Source organism: Pelophylax lessonae (assembly GCF_965119305.1).
Source record: "Pelophylax lessonae genome assembly, chromosome: 5".
Lineage (NCBI taxonomy): Eukaryota > Metazoa > Chordata > Amphibia > Anura > Ranidae > Pelophylax > Pelophylax lessonae.
The window spans coordinates 142,245,271-142,263,168 of NC_138772.1; the positions used below are offsets into that span (position 1 = coordinate 142,245,271).

Below are 17,898 nucleotides of genomic sequence, written 5' to 3' on the forward strand. Positions count from 1 at the left end.
TTAGAAGAAAGAAACCCCATGATGTAATGTGTATCTGTAGCGTGGAAGAGAGAGCATAAAAACTCACGTTCGAGGCTGTCTAGGATCAGCGGTGATGGCCGGGAAGCTTCCGCGTTCCACGGCCCAGGCTCCGAAACCGGAAGTGACATATTGACGTTACGACTCCGCCCTACGCGTTTCGTCATGTGACGTCTGCTGGAGCGGCGTCAACGTAACAAGCTTCCGGCCTTTAAATAGCGTGTCCGTCTCCTGGCAACCAATCGGCCTCCCCCGCCGCCATATTGGTGCGCGCAAACTGAAGCCGGACGGAGGACACGTTGGGCCTCCCTGCAATGCCTCTTCAGATGCCGGAGCGGAGGGACAGCTATTTTGGAACATCATTTCCTGACAGCCTATATCTGATGCCGTAGTGAGGTTAAAACATGACATTTATTAAAGATCATTAAAAAAGAGGAAAGAACTAAAAATATGTCTTAAAAATGAAAAATAAAAAATTAAAAAAATTAATTAAATAAAAAAAAAATAAAAAATAAAAACCGTGCAAAAATTCATAAAAACATCATATAGCGGAGATTTCATTAAAAGTGCACCAAGGTCAAGAAATGAAAAAATAAAAATAGGTAATAAAATACCATATGCCCGGAGGTTAAGTACATATTATAGTGATCATGAACTGCAAAGGGTAGAATATACATAATTTGTGGATGTAAATCGAGCGTTTTTTTAAAGAAATTATAGTGTTGCAGAAAAAAAGATAAAAAAGGTGGAAGAATTATGAAGATAGTAGACCAGATAGTCGAGAAAAAGGAAATGGGGTTTTTTTAAAATTAGGTTACCCATAAATAGAGAGTCTCTAAGGACAGTCATTCATTCCTGTTGTATTTAAGAGGGCTACCAGGGCCCCCCAAATATGTCACAATCCGGATCAGGGTGTAAAACAACTCTTTTCCTTTTGGGATGTTGGATGAGAAGGCCCCATAACTAACCCCTGATAAAAAAGAAGTTTTGTGTTGTTTAAGAGGTTGTGCTGTAAGCAAACCTCATACAAGTGTGGTGGGTTACCCCGAACCTTGAGAATCTAAAGGAAAAGTTTTTTTATATAAATGTGTTGAGCTTAGCGGATGGTATGCTCAAGACGCCGTGTAAACTACACGGATATAGGGTGTGTAAACAATGTGAATGGTCTAGGTTTAAAAGCACAATGTTCTTGGTGATGCTGGATGAGAAGGCCTCAAGGCAATGTTGAATAAAATGAATGGCGTTGGATGGTAAAATTGATCAGAATGTTTCTTTTGATGTAGGAGGTTATGGTCAGGTGTGAAAGTTTAAAACTATTAAAAAGTAACAAACTGTACACCCAAAAACCACATAAAACCAACCAATCATAAATAAAATTATTTCAAAGGATTGTTTCAAGGCAAATTTTCTGTCCCAAAGGAATTACATACCAACATAGGATAAAAAGGATAAGAAAGTGAAAAAAGTTAAAAACAAAAAGTAAGAACATCAAAAATGAGAAAATCACAGGAAAAAAGGGGCATTAAAAGGCCATAAAAAGAGCCATAGCAAAAACCAATAAAAACATTAAAAAAACTTTAAAAAAACTTTAAAAAAACTTTAGAAAGCAAGGGACTAAGAACTTAAAGGCTAAAAAACAGGATAGAAGAAAGGTGTTTTTGTTTTCTTGGGAGGAGGTTTTCATGAAACACAAACAATTTATGTGTCTGTGATGAAACAATTGAGATCAATGTCTACATTCAACCCGTCAGGGCGAAGAGATTGCATCAAAAAAATCCATTTTGTTTCATTTCTAGAGATCATTCTTGTTTTATTTCCTCCTCTCCAATCCCCCTTTATTCTATCAATGCCATAAAAAATTAGTCCTGAAGGATTTTTGGAATGCACCTCTTTAAAATGTCTGGGAAGATTATGTTTATCAAAGCCCTTTTTGATATTCTTTATATGTTCTCTGATTCTTACATATAGGGGTCTGGTTGTTCTACCGATGTATTGTAAATGACAAGGACACTCGATGACATAGGTGACATGTGTGCTGTTACACGTGATGGTGTCCTTTATTTTGTATTCAATACCGGTAGTTCGAGATTTAAAATTGTTTTTTCTTCTTGGCTGGTTCCTATTATTTCTGCAAGGTAGGCACTTCCCACATCTAAAAAAACCATTAATACTTGTGGGTAAAGAAATGGTTTTTGGTGGGTTTATCACATTGTGTACCACCTTATCTTTTAATGTGGGGGCTCTTCTATACACAAAAGATGGTTTATTTGGTAGGATTTTCTTCAAAGTCCTGTCCGCTGTGAGTATAGGCCAATGCTTTTTGAATATTTTTTCTAGCTCTTTATGTTGCCTGTTATATCCCGTAATAAAAGCAAACTCATGTTTGTTCTGTTTTTTCTTCTTCCCATTTTCTTTTATAAGGTCGTTTCTATCGGTGTTCTTAATTGTTTCTTTTAGGTGCTCCAAGTTTTTTCTTTTATAGCCTTTTTCGATAAATCTCTGTATCAGTATATCCGCCTGGATGTCAAAGTCCTGGATATTGCTGCAATTTCTTCTTATCCGTAGCAACTGTCCCTTTGGGATGTTCCCTAACCACTGTGGATGGTGGCAGCTTCTAATAGGGATATACCCATTTTTATCTGTTTTCTTAAAATATGTTTTGCTTGCCAGTTTTCCTTCTTGTTTGAATAATTCTAGCGTGTCCTCCGTCCGGCTTCAGTTTGCGCGCACCAATATGGCGGCGGGGGAGGCCGATTGGTTGCCAGGAGACGGACACGCTATTTAAAGGCCGGAAGCTTGTTACGTTGACGCCGCTCCAGCAGACGTCACATGACGAAACGCGTAGGGCGGAGTCGTAACGTCAATACGTCACTTCCGGTTTCGGAGCCTGGGCCGTGGAACGCGGAAGCTTCCCGGCCATCACCGCTGATCCTAGACAGCCTCGAACGTGAGTTTTTATGCTCTCTCTTCCACGCTACAGATACACATTACATCATGGGGTTTCTTTCTTCTAACCTGAGGTACTAAAAGCCTGGTTTGACCCACTGGAGAACCCCGGAAGAAACCGACCATCTTTTTCCTCAAGCACAGGTCGTATATTTAGGGGCGACATCTAGTGGATGTACAACAGAATTGCAACCCCATTTTTTATTCATTACTTTCTCTCATTCATTTTGGCACTTTTTCACTTAAGTGGTAATACAAACTCCACGCACAGCACGGATGAATTTATGTTCACTGTTTTATGCATTTTTTCATTTATGAATTTAACTTATTTTCTGTCATTATCAACTGTTATCACAAAATAAATGCACATTGGGAACCCATTATTTCTTACTCGTTTAGTATATGCAGCACAGCACTTGCACTTTACTGAGTTGCACCTTATGGGCCCAGTTTATTAATCAGCTAACTTGGTCACACCACAAATCACTAGTGCACTTTATTTTAAAACTAAATGGTTTTTTATGACACAATTTTTATTGGCACTTTGTTTTAAGTTGGCACATACAATAAGCACTTATTCACTTTAAGGTAGCGCCGTTACAACCTCCTTTCATACATATTTCACAATGTATCATTAACCATTGCCATTTTTAAAATAAAAATCTTTTTTTTCACCTTTTCCTTCCTTGCATCTCAATGGTGATGGGATCCCGCACCCTGTTTGCAACCACTTGCATGCATTCCAGAGATGCCTGCATGACATTTTTCAGGGCAGATTTCCTGATGGTGACAACTGTGGATTATGTCAGTGTAGCACCCTCCTAGATAGGTGCTAGAGAGTGAGTATAGTTTTTGGCTCTGTCTGCCTATCAGAGGAGCAGCAGGTAAATTCTATATTTCTTTTTGCTTAACAGGGAGCAGGATCTGTGAGTTAGGTCTGCTCAATGTGCTCAGTGTGTGATTCATCTGGTCCGAGGGAGTGTCCCCACAGTTGAGGAAACCTGGCCAATGAGTACACAGGCTTTGATACAGCTCCAAGGATTGGCACAGACTGCTGTCTTGGTGCATTGTGGGGTGTAGTATAAAAAGCCAGGAGCCCATGTACTCAATGTCTTTTTCTGGTGAGCAGAGTCCCAGAAGGAGGGTGGCGGCGGCCTCCTCTTCGGCAGTGGTTGGAGTATGGTCACAGGCAGTCAGTCTGGTGAGCCAGAAGAGTGGAGCTGAACCCAGAGGTCCAGGAGAGCTGACTGAAGGAGTTGAGGCACTGGAGAACCTGGAAAGCAGTATCGTGATTACAGAGGATCATGCCTAAGGGCCTGACCAGGAAGGGGGCTACTCCGGAGTGGAGTAGTCAGTGGATGGGTGTCAGCTGGTGGATAGAAAAGGGGGTACTAGGTTTGTGCCCTAAAGATAAGCACTAAAAGGAACATTATCTCAGATTCATCTGGTGGCAGGATGAAACTGCGGCCTGGTTGCATTCTCAGATAAAAGTCCTCAGCATTGTGAATTAAAGTGTTGGAGTATCCCACTCATCCCTTCTCCCATCCCAATATCAAATAAAACAACCAAAACAACAACCCCTAGACTGTTCATTGACTGAGCCAAGAAAGTAAAGTGTTAAGGTTCTGCATGCAGTTGCTACGGGTAACCCAGGGGAATCCAGAAGTGTGAAAAAACAGCAGGCCTCAAGGGGGCAGTGCTACATCTGCTTAATGTGTGTTGAAGCAACAAATGGATCTCTATGGGGAGACCCCTTATATACATATTCTTAAAGTTGTTCTAAAGGCGGAACGTTTTTTGTTTTTACCTTAATGCATTCTATGCATTAGGGTTAAAAACATTCTGGGTGTAGCTCAACCCCCCCCCCCATATACTTACCTGAGCCCCATCTCGATACAGTGATGTGCTTGCATATATATATTTTTTTTAACTTGTATATTTGAGTTATTTTGGATATTATTTTTGTTTTTTTTTTGTACAAAATTGGTTTTGTAAATGTATTGAAATAAATATATAGTGTTGCGCAAATAAAAAATTATTAAATTAATTAATTTGTGCTTAAATTATTAAAAACCCAAAATATTTATATGTGACATAATATTAAAGTGCCAATAGTGCTAATAAAGTGGTAAATATAATATAATATAATACTCATAGAAAAGAGAAAATATATAGATATAAAAGTCCAGTGTGCAAAGTGCAAAAAGCCAATAAACAAAGTCCAAAATGTAATCCTAAAGTGATCTGTGCTCCCAGAGAGAAGTGACCAGAGTGTCACAGTGGACAGCCAGCCGTGCACCCCCTTGTGAATGGGTGCTCACCTCAAATCCTTAAAAAGAGCGCATAGATTGTTATCCCAAAAAGATCATCCATCCATCAGGGCTCCTCTCATTCACAGGAGTTGCAGCGTCAATCAATGCAGTATATATGCAAACAAAAAGACTTGCAATAGTGTATGAAATCCTTAAACAATCCGCTTGTATTAAATAAAGGTGGATAAATCTCACTCACATTTGTAGGTGCAACACATGCACTTGGACAATAGCATCAAGTAAATGGTGGAAATCGTGGTGGTATAGTGGAGAGACTGCACAGCGCCGCCGGTCTCCACAGCGTGCGCCGATAGCTGACAGCCTCACCTAGACAATAGTGTTTTGCCCTTCACACTCTGGTCACCCATTCACACTCTGGTCACTTCTCTCTGGGAGCACAGATCACTTTAGGATTACATTTTGGACTTTGTTTATTGGCTTTTTGCCCTTTGCACACTGGACTTTTATATCTATATATTTTCTCTTTTCTATGAGTATTATATTATATTATATTTACCACTTTATTAGCACTATTGGCACTTTAATATTATGTCACATATAAATATTTTGGGTTTTCAATAATATAAGCACAAATTAATTAATTTAATAATTTTTTTATTTGCGCAACACTATATATTTATTTCAATTAAGCACACTATTATGAGAAGTGGAGTGTCTGCGGCAAATAACTGATCGATTTAGAGCCTCAGAGTCGCAGGACTTATTCCTTATACTTTTGTAAATGTATTGCCATGAAAAAAAAGAAAAAGGAAAGAGTATTTTAAAAGATGATAAGCTAATACAAAGTGGGTGTATTTCCAATTTAGCTGCAAATGTGTAAATACACTTTAAATGACACTTTTTATTAGTATATAGTATTCTCCCTTACCCCAACCCCGGGTTAGCTACATAAAAGGATATCCAGAGAAGTGGTGGGAGGGGAGGGGCAGAGGAGCTCGGACTGCATAAAGAGTAATTAGACACTCCCAGAAAAGGAGAGGGCTATGACCTGCAAGGATGGAGGGGCTCTGCTAAGGATCTGACTCTTCATGGAGAAGTCAATTCGCTAGCAAGTATAAAGGAACTTTAAAGTGCTGGCAATAAATGGACAAACAGGCCTACAGCAGCAGCTAGTGGCAATGGAGTAGCTGAGACACCTTTGCTAAAGGTACTTCATTTGGGTTGTAGGCTGGACCTATTATTTTAACATATTCTGATTGTTGTACTGCGGTGCCGACTAAGAATTGTCTTTACGATATCTGCCTTAGGCAGACGTGCCCCTGTTTGTACGTTATTGTACAATTGTGTCTTGTCTTACTTTTCCTGACAATTTTTTATTACTTTGTATGTTATATTCTTTTAAAAAAAACATTTATGGGAAAAAGAGGAACTCTGAAGATGAATAAAAAAAACTCTGGAAATTAAAAACACTGCAAGTAAACATTTGAAAAACTTGATTTTATGGTGTTTTTACCTTTCAGTCTTTATGCTGGTGACAAGGTTTCCTCAAAACTATAATCATAAAAATTAGAATTTGTTTTGTAGACTTCCCGTGTGCTTATCTGGCACCCTTAGCTGAGGCCCTGTCATAATTTGTAACGTAAGAGAGTGGTTTTGTAATTCCACCATATGTGTATACTTAACAGTACTTTATTTCCTAGGTCAGTGATAAAAGCTAAAGAATGTCACCTTTGGCTCTTTCCTCTTCGTCTTATGGGGGAGTGCCGGTCTCTGCATGAACACAATCTGCTTGGTAGTGACATTACCGTCCCTGGAAAAGAGATTCATAAATAAGCAATGTATATCATCAGCCATATTGCAGATCTTCCAAAACCTAACCACTTTCACCATTACCCATTAGCCGGAATTTCCATTTATATGAGATTGATTCCATACTGAAATGGACGCAATTTGGAATCAAGAATTTCTCTACGAGGATACAAGCCGATGATAATTTATTTCCAAAGTGTGTGCCAACATATGAAGGCCTATCTATTTAAATGCAAGCAGCTTCCAAAGAATGCGTTACACCTGAAGAAAATGTTAATAAGCATAAACCATTCCCAGACTGCCAGGTCAAGTATTACTCAAATACATAAATGGAATTTGACAGGAAACACATCATCTTATTTCCTGCTTGAAAACTATAATTTATATATCACCGTTCACATGTCAAGCAAACTGATCATACCCAGCTGAACAGCACAGTCAGAGGCACTGAGAAAAAGAAACATCAGAAATATTCTAAACCAATATTTGAAATGCTAACCACTTAACATATGTGTTCCATGACCTAAATGATAATGGCCACTATTTACCCAAAAAACTACCCACAACCCCCCAGAGTACTGTTCATAACTACTATTTGTTCTGTTGTTTTTTTTACTGGATCACAATAACACCTATAACACCTAAGTGATCTGTGCAACTGCCATAAGCACATTAAAAGGCCTGAAACATAAGGCTGTCAGTGTTCTTCTGTTTTCGTGTAAATGTGCAGACATTTTACACTGAACCTGATTTAAAACACAACTTTTAGTGAAGGTATTATTTAAAAAGTCACCCCAGACACTTAAGTAAATACCTAAATTCAGCCCTTCTCCTAAATTCATCATTGTGTGGCCTTGCCTGGCACCATTCAGCTTTTGCACAAAGAAGTCCTTGCCATGTCCAGCTCCAATTTTGCTTAATCTTTTCATTCCTATAGGTGGTCCATGCATTCTCATAGGTGCTCTCTACTCATGGAGGCCCCCTGCCACCCCCAGGATTATAGACAAACCCTAGGATTGAATGGACTAAGCCTTGCGTATGCAAAGTAGAAGTTCGATGTGGTGCCAGGAAGAGATTCACAGCAAGAAACTTGAAAGTGGGGCTGAAGGTAAGTACTTCCGTAGTGGGCTGCAATGCAGGAAAGGTGGGGGAATATTTAAAGGACAACTTCCCTAAACGTGAAGTAGTACCTAAAAGTAAACCTGTTTTTAAAGGGACTAAACTGGTGGTAAGACTGTAAAATATACACTAAGGGTGCCTACAAATACCTTCTGATGTGTGTGTGAATTTATTATTAGAATGTTTAGCCACATCCCACCTGGGCGTTTTATTCTAAGAAAGAACATAAAGTGGAGTTCTAGTCTGGGGGAAAAAAAAAGTCAGCAGCTACTAATACTGTTGCTGCTAACTTTTAATATAAGGACAATTACCTGTCCAGGAATCCTGCAATTTCGGTACCCCAAGCTGATTCGTCCATTGGTTTTGGGTGCAGGCGCCGGCATTGCAAGCAAGGGAAACCAGCAGTGAAGCCTTCAGGCTTCACAGCCGGTTTCCTACTGTGCTTGGGTGAGTCATGCTGTGCTTTCTGAATGGTCACGCTGTCTTCTGGGACACACACAGGTCCGAGAAGGCAGCGGGGGGAAGGAGGAGGGGCCGGACATGACGTAGATTGCCGTGCGCCGATCTTACCAGGAAGTGAAAGTGGGTACCTGTCAAAAACCGATACCGGAGCGGGGGAGGAGGATTCATACAAACAGATCTTCCCCTTTTGGGTGGAGCTCCGCTTTAATCATAAAGTCGTAAAACCATAGACTGCATTTAAGCTCTTTCCAAGAGTAAAATGCATCACAGGGAGCGGGCTGGACACTCTATAATAAAGCCCAACTCCAGGATGTTAGCAGCCTCTTTCTTTCTCTCCATTAAATAAAAGCTGGAATAAAAAATAAAAAAAAGATGTCCACATTTCTTGAATTGTACCCCTGACCTTTAATGGGATAAAGTTGTATCTGGTCCTCTTAGCAGTGGTGTAGAGTTAAAAAGTTCAACCCTTCCTACATTACACTACAAGCCAATGAGACTGTGGAGATCCTCTGCGGTGTAGAAGCCGCCTGCTCAGGAACCATATTATTTACACCAACATTAATACCTTAAGAAAATAATAACAGTAAAATAAACCTATGGGTCCAGCACTATCTTTCCACTTTTCTCAAATGTTGCAAAGGAGCTGAGTGGAGCGGGCAGAACCTTGTGTATGCGTTTGCGGGGCGAGAGCACGGCAAGCCCTGAGCGGGACTGTCATTGCTGTTTGGACTGAAGAAACCACCTGGTGTAGAGAGACTGTTACTGTGACTCAGGAGGGGACGTGTCGTGTCTGTGTTGTGTCATCATCATCTGTGCTGCAGCACCCCTAACCATGAAGATGGGGGGCAATATTATGGGATGAGTTGCCTAGCTGAGGGGGTGTGGAATCACGGAGGTTGTGGACTTTGCGGTGACCCATTATTCAGCACTGGACTCTTATCATCCGATCACCAACTATTATTATCAATTATCACTATTATTTTTTTGGATCAAAGTGGATTGAATGTGGACTGTTTGCTGGCACTGTTTATCTTTGTGTACAATGTACCAATCCCCATTTATTGCTATGTTGCAGTGATTTTGAATGAATTGATTTAGTTATTCACTCACATAGTTTCATGTAATGCACGGCTAGTTGGAATAGATTTTCACTATATGGTATTGTAGCACTCTCCAAGGTAGGTGTTAGGTAAAATATAGTGGGCTTTGTCTGCTTATCAGCAGGGCCATGTTTTCAGCTAGGCTGGCATGTGTTCCCAGGTGTGCCTGTTGTGTTGGGGAGTCTCCCCACTGTATCCCAATGAGGGCTCTCATTGGGCAGTGGAGGAAACCTGACCAATAGCACACCAGAGCTTGTATCAATCCTGGAAGGGCAGATTCTGCCACACAGCATTCTGGGAGAGGGTATAAGTCTGTAGGGAGCACATGACAGATTGTCTTTGGTGGGAAGCTGAGTCCTAGGAGGGAGGTGACGGCTGTCTCTCCTCCTGTCAGGAAGAATCGGGTGTCCCAGGCAGCTTGTGTGAGTGGATACAGGGCTGAGCTGAGCTGCAGAGAAGGATCCAGGTGTGCTGTGGACCAGTGGAGTGTTGGGGTCAAGTTTCAGGATTCTGAGTCATGAGTACTGCAAACTGCCCCCGGGGTCTGCCTAGCAGAGGGGACCACTCTGGAGAAGGTCAGAGGGATCCAGGAGCTAGCTAGCCAGTACAGGAATATAGTAAAGGGGGTGCCAGAGATTACCCTGAAGAGTAAAGGGGGTGCCAGCGGTTGGGCCCTGAAGTGTAAAGTGTTAAGTGTTGCAGCATCATTGGTAGTGGCTACCTCAGTCAGAGAAGACTACAGGGAGCAGTGCACAGGACTTTTGAGCTGTGAGGAAGCATCAGAAGTTTCAGTTCACAGACAGCAAGTCAGATTTATAAGCACCACTAAGCGTTGGTCGGCATTCAGCCGGTGCCAAGACATCGCTAGAAGGCATTTTTTTCTCAAGTGTCACAATTCTGTTATTAGTTGAGCCAGAGGAGTATCCCAGTCATTCCCTTCTCCCATCCAAGTTCCTACAATAAAACTAAAAATCAAAGCTGCTGGACTGTTCATTGTCTCAGATCTCACACTTGGGCAACAAGCTTAAATGTGCTGTTGGTGTTAACGGTAAGACCCATATCCAGCACTGATGCTGGAAATACTGCTACTGTATTATTTTAATTTGTTAAGCTGAAGCACATATAGTTTTGGGTGATTATTTATTTATTTATTTGATCACATCTACACTTAATTCTATTTGCTTTCTCTATATTATTTTAAATTTATTTTTGCCTGGAGTTGGGTTTTAAACAGCAGTGTTGAAGCTTAAGGCCCGTACACAAGATAAGAAATTCGGAAGGGAAATTTCATCCGACGACCGATCTGCCAATTTTCGGATTGTTAGTATGGTGCTTTCGACAGCCGACTCCGACTTTTCGGCTGACAAAATCCTGATGTGCAGGCTATAAAAGTTTTGTCCTCCGTCAACACACGTCCGATTTTCGTCTCATTAGTACAGATTTCGACGGGGAAAAATCTTATGAGCAAGACTAGGCATGCTCAGAGACGAAAGAACACATACAAAGCAATCCAACACGACATCACTTCTGAAGTAGAATTCTGTCGTACGGGAAAATTTGTATGAAAATAACCTCTTCACTTTCCACACCAGACTAGCATACCACATAAAACGGACGACAGATCGTTCGATAATCTGATCGTGTGTATGGGGCTTAAGTGTGCAGCACTTAATCCTTGCATAGTGTGGAAGTACAGGCATTGGTGGGTTGTCACCAAAAGTGGAGGTGTAGAAAGAAGTAGCCCTGAGCGAAGCATTATTGAGGTAAGATATTACTTTGTCAACATGCTTTGAAGGTAACCTCTGCCCATATTTTTTTTGTTTTATTAAATGTTTAGTTTGAATTCTCCATATTTGCTAAAGGCTTACTTTTATGCATTTCTCTATAATCCACGTCAGCTGCATTTCATACAATACCTCAAATGTAAAATCTGTGTATCTGCTTCCTGAACCTTGTGCTTTGAAACTTCCCCTCTCTCTACTTCAAAATCTAAATACCAAGGCTCACTTCAATGTAATTAGATGAAACCAATGCCAGACTTACTTTATATAACCTACAATGAAAGTGTTTGGGAATATCCCTCTTGCATTACAAAGAGGTAAGCAAAAGGGTTCTGAGATAAATGGATTACTAACAAAAGGGAACTGGGTAGACTGTTGCACTACAACAGAACCTGAATGAAAACCTGAAGCCCTGAGAAGGTAAGCTTTGGTCCTGCTAAGCTTTTCAAAACAATTTTGAATTGTAACTTGAGTATAGCTTTAAAGGTGATTTCTGTGTTGTGTCAGAGTTTGATTGCCCCCTGCGACTTCTCATCTATTCATCTGGTATTAATGAATAAGGACCTTTCAAACCTCATGTCATTTTTGAACATCAGTTTGAAATTTTCACCTTTTACTTGTTCAATTGTACAGTAAACGTTTCCCCATGAAACAAACACTAGGTAATTTTCATAACGGTAACTTCATGCTGAATACCAAATACGTTTTCCTCTGCAGAAAACAAAAATCAACCAGAGGGTTAAAGAACTAAGGCCGATGTTCCTTGTCACATATTTTAGCACCAGCATGAGGAATATCCTGAAAATTATGCTTTCCACTTATAGATGAGGAACTTCAATTTACTATGTGTTCCCGCTGCCTGTGGATGTTCCTGCTAGCTGACAACTCACAAATGAGTTTAATTTGACCTCTGTCTACCAATAGCAAATTATTCACAAGAATTTGGAACTGTAATGAAACGTATCATTTTTTATTCAAGAGGAATTAGTGTATTTAACAGACATGGTCAAACAGATGAGGCTTCTTTATGAGGCTAGTTTTACAGGTCAATTGCTTAACTAACGATTGTGCCCTTGTAGACAGTGTAAAAATCTGGATGATATAAAGGGAACTCAGAGATTATGGATATTAGCTGAAAACCCAGCGAGAGTGCCCAAAGATTGCAGGGATCCTACACAGGAACAGTTACTGGATTTGTTTTCCTGAAATGCAGAGTCTAAAAAACAGTAGGGATTAGCCACAAATTAGTTATGGATTTGGTTTTCTGGTAATAATGGTGATGGCTGACCCAAAAGGCAAGGATCCACATCAACAGAGGCAGCCCCAAGACCCTGCGGGCATAAATGGTTTGGACCTCAAAGTAACACCTCTCTTTTCTATGGTCACCTAAACTTTACCTAAGATTTCTTTGTTTTCCTGGTCCTAACCTGGCTTAGAATATTGTATAGATGTGTAAAAAACCTTATATATTATGACTATTCCTGCTGATGATGTGAAAAATGTGCGGACAAAACTTTTACAAGAAAAAGCCAACTCTTTGCCTCTGCCTCCTATAGGCATGTGCCTCCCATGCCTTATAGCAGATCAGGGCCTGGTTAGCATTGATAGAAGCAATCGATTGTGCAGACAGTGATGTACTGCAAGGAGAAAACAACCATGAGCAAAAAACAGACCGTGGCTGGGATTGGTGAAAGACCGTGGCTGGGATTGGTGAAAGACACATAAAATCCAGAATATAGATTGGGTCACACCCACTATAACAATTGTAAATTTAGATAAGCAAATAAGGGGGAACAGTTTTTCTGAGAAACTGTGCCACACAGTTTGCAGCAAAATTTATGTTTGATGTCTGGAAAAGTCAGAGGCACACTGACACTGGGTCTCTGCTGTAATCTAAATCAAGGCCAGAAGATGGAGTCAGTGTTCATGTAGGAAGAATGTGCTTGGCAGAGGAGGCCAGACAGTGGAATCAAAACTGCACGGAGAGTAGTAGCACGTGGTTCATTACAAGTAAAAATAATTATTTCAACTTACAAAATAAAAATGTATGTACTGTATGTCTGACATGTAAACATTTAGGTACAAGCTTACATTAGGATCAGCCAGAACTTCAATACATTACATCCCTCCCCAATCTTTATTCTGTTGTACGAGAATTTTCATACTTTTATAACCTCTTTTTTTTAATATGGAGACTAGCATGCAAAAAAAAAACAAAAAAAAAAAACGGACGATCAGTTGTACGATAATCTCATCACGTGTACTAGGCTTAAAGTGGTTGTAAAGGCAGAAGGTTTTTTTTTTTATCTTAATGCATTCTATGCATTAAGATAACAAACCTTATTTGTGTAGCAGCCCCCCTAATACTTATCTGAGCCCCCTCTCTATCTAGCGATGTTGCACGAAAGACTCGCCTGTCTGGGACTCTCCCTCCTGATTGGCTGAGACAGCAGCGGGGCCATTGGCTCCCACTGCTGTCAGTCAAACTCAATGAGCCAATAAGGAGAGAGAGGGTGTGGCTGGGCCCCCAACTCCATGTCCGAATGGACACACGGAGCTGCGGCTTGGCTCAGCTCAAGTGCCCTCAGAGCAAACTGCTTGCTGTGGAGGCACTCAGCAGGGGGACGGGGCCAGAAGCGCAGAAGAGGGACCCGAGAAGAGGAGGATCTGGGCTGCTCTGTGCCAAACCACTGCACAGAGCAGTTAAGTATAGACTTGTTTGTCATTTTTAAACATTAAAAAACTAGACATTACTATCACTTTCAGGGTACAATGGGAATTAGATGGCACCGGAGAGTTAGGAAGGCTCATTTTAACCTACCACGATCCTGCTCTTATGCCAAAAAAGGGCTGCTCATCAGCCTCATAATTTTACATTTTTTCGCCGATAGAAAACGTAGACAGTTAAAAAAAAAGAAAAAAAAAAGACAAGAAAAATGAAGACAGTAACACACAAACAAAGCAATAACTAGCAAAAACTAAAAAACTAGCAAAGAAATAATGAAACAAAAAAGCAAAAACACAAACTAAAAGGAACACTAAATGATAATAAACTAACACCCCCACCCCCACCCCCCCCCCCCCAAAAAAATCAAAAACAAAAGCAGCCTATAAAAATAAAGAATTTTAACCTAAGTAGCTCAACTATCAAACTTGACAGCTTTCACAACATTTTGGCGCTGGAAAAATCTAATTTGGCAAAAGCATTGAATGAATAACTGATTAAGAAATATGAAAGCATTACTGTACACCTAGGTAGATATAGATATCATATAATTGAATTTTGTATCTCATTTCCTCTGTATAGGGAAAAACACTGCCAGGCACCCAAAACTCCTAATAATTGTACAGAGAAGAGAACATGTTTGTACACTCTGAACAGTTCCATGTTTTCCTTACCTACTATTTTTCACAATAGGTGTTGAAAGCACACAGGTCAGTTGCCAGCCAAAGACAGCCAGGGAGTTCAGCAAGGGCATGTAGTCTGTCTGCACTTCTAAACCCTGAAAAAACAAATAGACATTTTCAATGAAATCTGCAGTATAAACATTGAGGGAATGAAGATACACTTTGCACTAGCAACAAAAACATATACTGTACCTTCATTTACAAGGAACGATATAATTAAAATTATATAAACAAATGAGTTAGCAACAAATTCCAAAGTGCCATGCGCTGCCTAATGTTTTGAAAATGTCCTTTTTTTGTAGCCCCCCCCCCCCTCATATTTACAGTTCTGCTCATAAGTTTACATACTCTGGCAGAATTTATGATTTCTTGGCCATTTATAATCAATCAAATGTGTTTATTCTTTTTAAATCATAATGACAACAGAAACTACCCAAATGACCCTGATGAAAAGTTTACATACCCTGGTGATTTTGGCCTGATAACATGCACACGTGTTGACACAAAGGGGTTTGAATGGCTATTAAAGATAACCATTCTCACCTGTGATCTGTTTGCTTGTAATTTGTGTGTGTATAAAAGGTCAATGGGTTTCTGGACTCCTGACAGACCCTTGCATCTTTCATCTAGTACTGCACTGACGTTTCTGGATTCTGAGTCATTAAGAAAGCAAAATAATTGTCAAAGGATCTGCGGGAAAAGGTAGTTGAACTGTATAATACAGGAAAGGGATATAAAAAGATATACAAGGATATACTGTTTCAAGATGCACAATAAGGAAGCACTTGAAGAAAGATGGCTACATGGTTGAGTCGCCAGAAGAAAACCGTTACTACGCAAATTCCATAAAGTATCCTGCTTACAATACACCAAACAACACAGAGACAAGCCCCAAACCTTCTGGCACAAAGTCATTTAGAGTGATGAGACCAAAATTTAGCTTTTTGGCCACAACCATAAACGCTACATTTGGAGAGGAGTCAGCAAGGCCTATGATGAAAGGTAAACCATTCCTACTGTAAAAAACAGGAGTGGATCGATGAGGTTTTGCGGATGTGTGAGCTACAAAAACACAGGATACTTGGTCAGAATTGATGACAAGATGAATGCAGTATGTTATCAAAAAATACTGGAGGAAAATTTACATTTATCAGCCAGAAGCTGTGCATGGGACGTACTTGGACATTCCAACATGATGATGATCCTATACACAAGGGCAAGTAATCTCACATAGCCCTTAATGTCCTGATCCTTGAGATGTAAGTCTAAGAGTCTTTTGAAAGCCACCATACTACCCGCAGAAACCACCTCTTGTGGTAGAGAATTCCACAATCTTGTAGCCCTAACAGTAAAGAACCCCCCTCGTTGCCTGAGGTTAAAACGCTAAATACCACAAACGTTAAAAGGTTAAATACCACAAAAGACTTCAAGCTGTCATTGATGTTAAAGGGGACAATACACGGTATTAGGAACTGGGGTATGTAAACTTTTGATCAGGGTTATTTGGGTAGTTTCTGTTGTTATTATGATTTAAAAAGAGTAAACACAGTTGATCGATAATAAATGGCTTCAGACAAACACTAACCACGAGTGAAAGCAAAGTTTTTATGTCATCATTCATTTTCTCTGAAAAATGGCCAAGAAATCATAAATTCTGCCAGGGTATGTAAACTTATGAGCACAACTGTATCTTATGATAGGTGTATTTTTAGTCTCATGCACAAGAACACATCTGAAGTTGGGCATAACGGTTGATGATGATGTCACCTAAGCAAAAATAATGTAACCATCCTATTGACTAGTGCTAAATAAAGTCCACAAATACTAATTGGTTGGTTAGTTGAGAAAACAAGACTCATCTCCAGGGATGAATCTCTTGGGACAGGCTGTGGACACCAGACATAGTCGGCAGCTACAAGCTTTCAGCTTACACCCTGGCATAACATGGGATATGTGCTTTCCAGCAGTTGAGGCTGTAATAGTGCAATAGACATCTCTGTGCTTATACTGAACACATTAGCTCATAGTGTTGAAGTGAATCTAGAAATTAAGGCAAGACCTAAGTAAGGGCTGATGGGGAGTATTGCAGTAAATTCAGACTCTACTTTAAAATAATGCACACTATCCTAAGCTCAGCTAGTATACAGCCAATAAATACATACAAGACCCCCAGATGACCAGGAGCTAGCATGTCAGCATTATTCAATACAAAGTTTTTGTTCTAAATGTCGAAACCCAATTAAAAAAATGTCAAAAATTGCAGATTACCAGTCCAGTCATGTAAATAAAGGAGCTAGAGATAGTTAAAAAAAAAAAAAAAAAAAAAAAGTGTGGCGGTTCTCCTGTAATTAATATCAGGCCCTTTTTTTTTTTTTTTTTAAGGGCAGCAAAGCAAAGCACCTTGTCTCCATTATGCTGAGGACAAGGGCCTCTTTCCTGCAACCCTGATCCGGTGGTGGTCAGAGAATAGGGGGTTATTGGAATCTCGAAGCCTCCTTTAATAATAAGACGACCCCCAAATTTTGGCAAGATGATTCTGATTGTTGCTGTCAGTTACTGTACTTAAGTGTCATTAAACCCAAATCATTAAAAACTGGCAATACATGCTATAGTACATTGTGTTCATACTCACTCATCTACTACAGCATTTGTTTTCTGTAAACTTCATAAATCCTGGTTGATTGTGCTGTTCACTGTCCCTTCCTCCTTGTGTCCCTGCTGCAGCCTAAGATTTTGTAGCCCAGCTGTTGACGTCTACTGACCAGTCTCCATTTTCCATTGCCTTCTAAGCTGTTCATTTGCTCCTTTTTCTTATCTGTGCAGCTCATGTGACTATAGATTCACACATGGTTGTATACACAGTGGTGAATGACACTCCTCCTTCCTTCCTCCTCCTTCATGACCTCAGATTGCTAAACACTATGGGAGTGGGATATAAGATGGTGATTGATGGAGGCTTCACCTCCCCTTTAGTCTAACCGC

The 17,898-nt window shown here is 40.2% G+C and overlaps 1 protein-coding gene across 1 annotated transcript in view; it reads right to left on the reverse strand.

Moving 5' to 3' along the window:
• RFTN1 (raftlin, lipid raft linker 1) overlaps nucleotides 1-17,898 on the reverse strand; it is a 488,302-nt gene that overhangs the window by 5,462 nt on the left and 464,942 nt on the right. The window contains exons 8-9 of the mRNA XM_082259172.1: nucleotides 14,908-15,011; nucleotides 6,966-7,047 (exon numbers count right to left, since the gene is read on the reverse strand). Coding sequence (XP_082115298.1) covers nucleotides 6,966-7,047; nucleotides 14,908-15,011 — 186 coding nt within the window. The remainder of the gene's footprint in view (nucleotides 1-6,965; nucleotides 7,048-14,907; nucleotides 15,012-17,898) is intronic.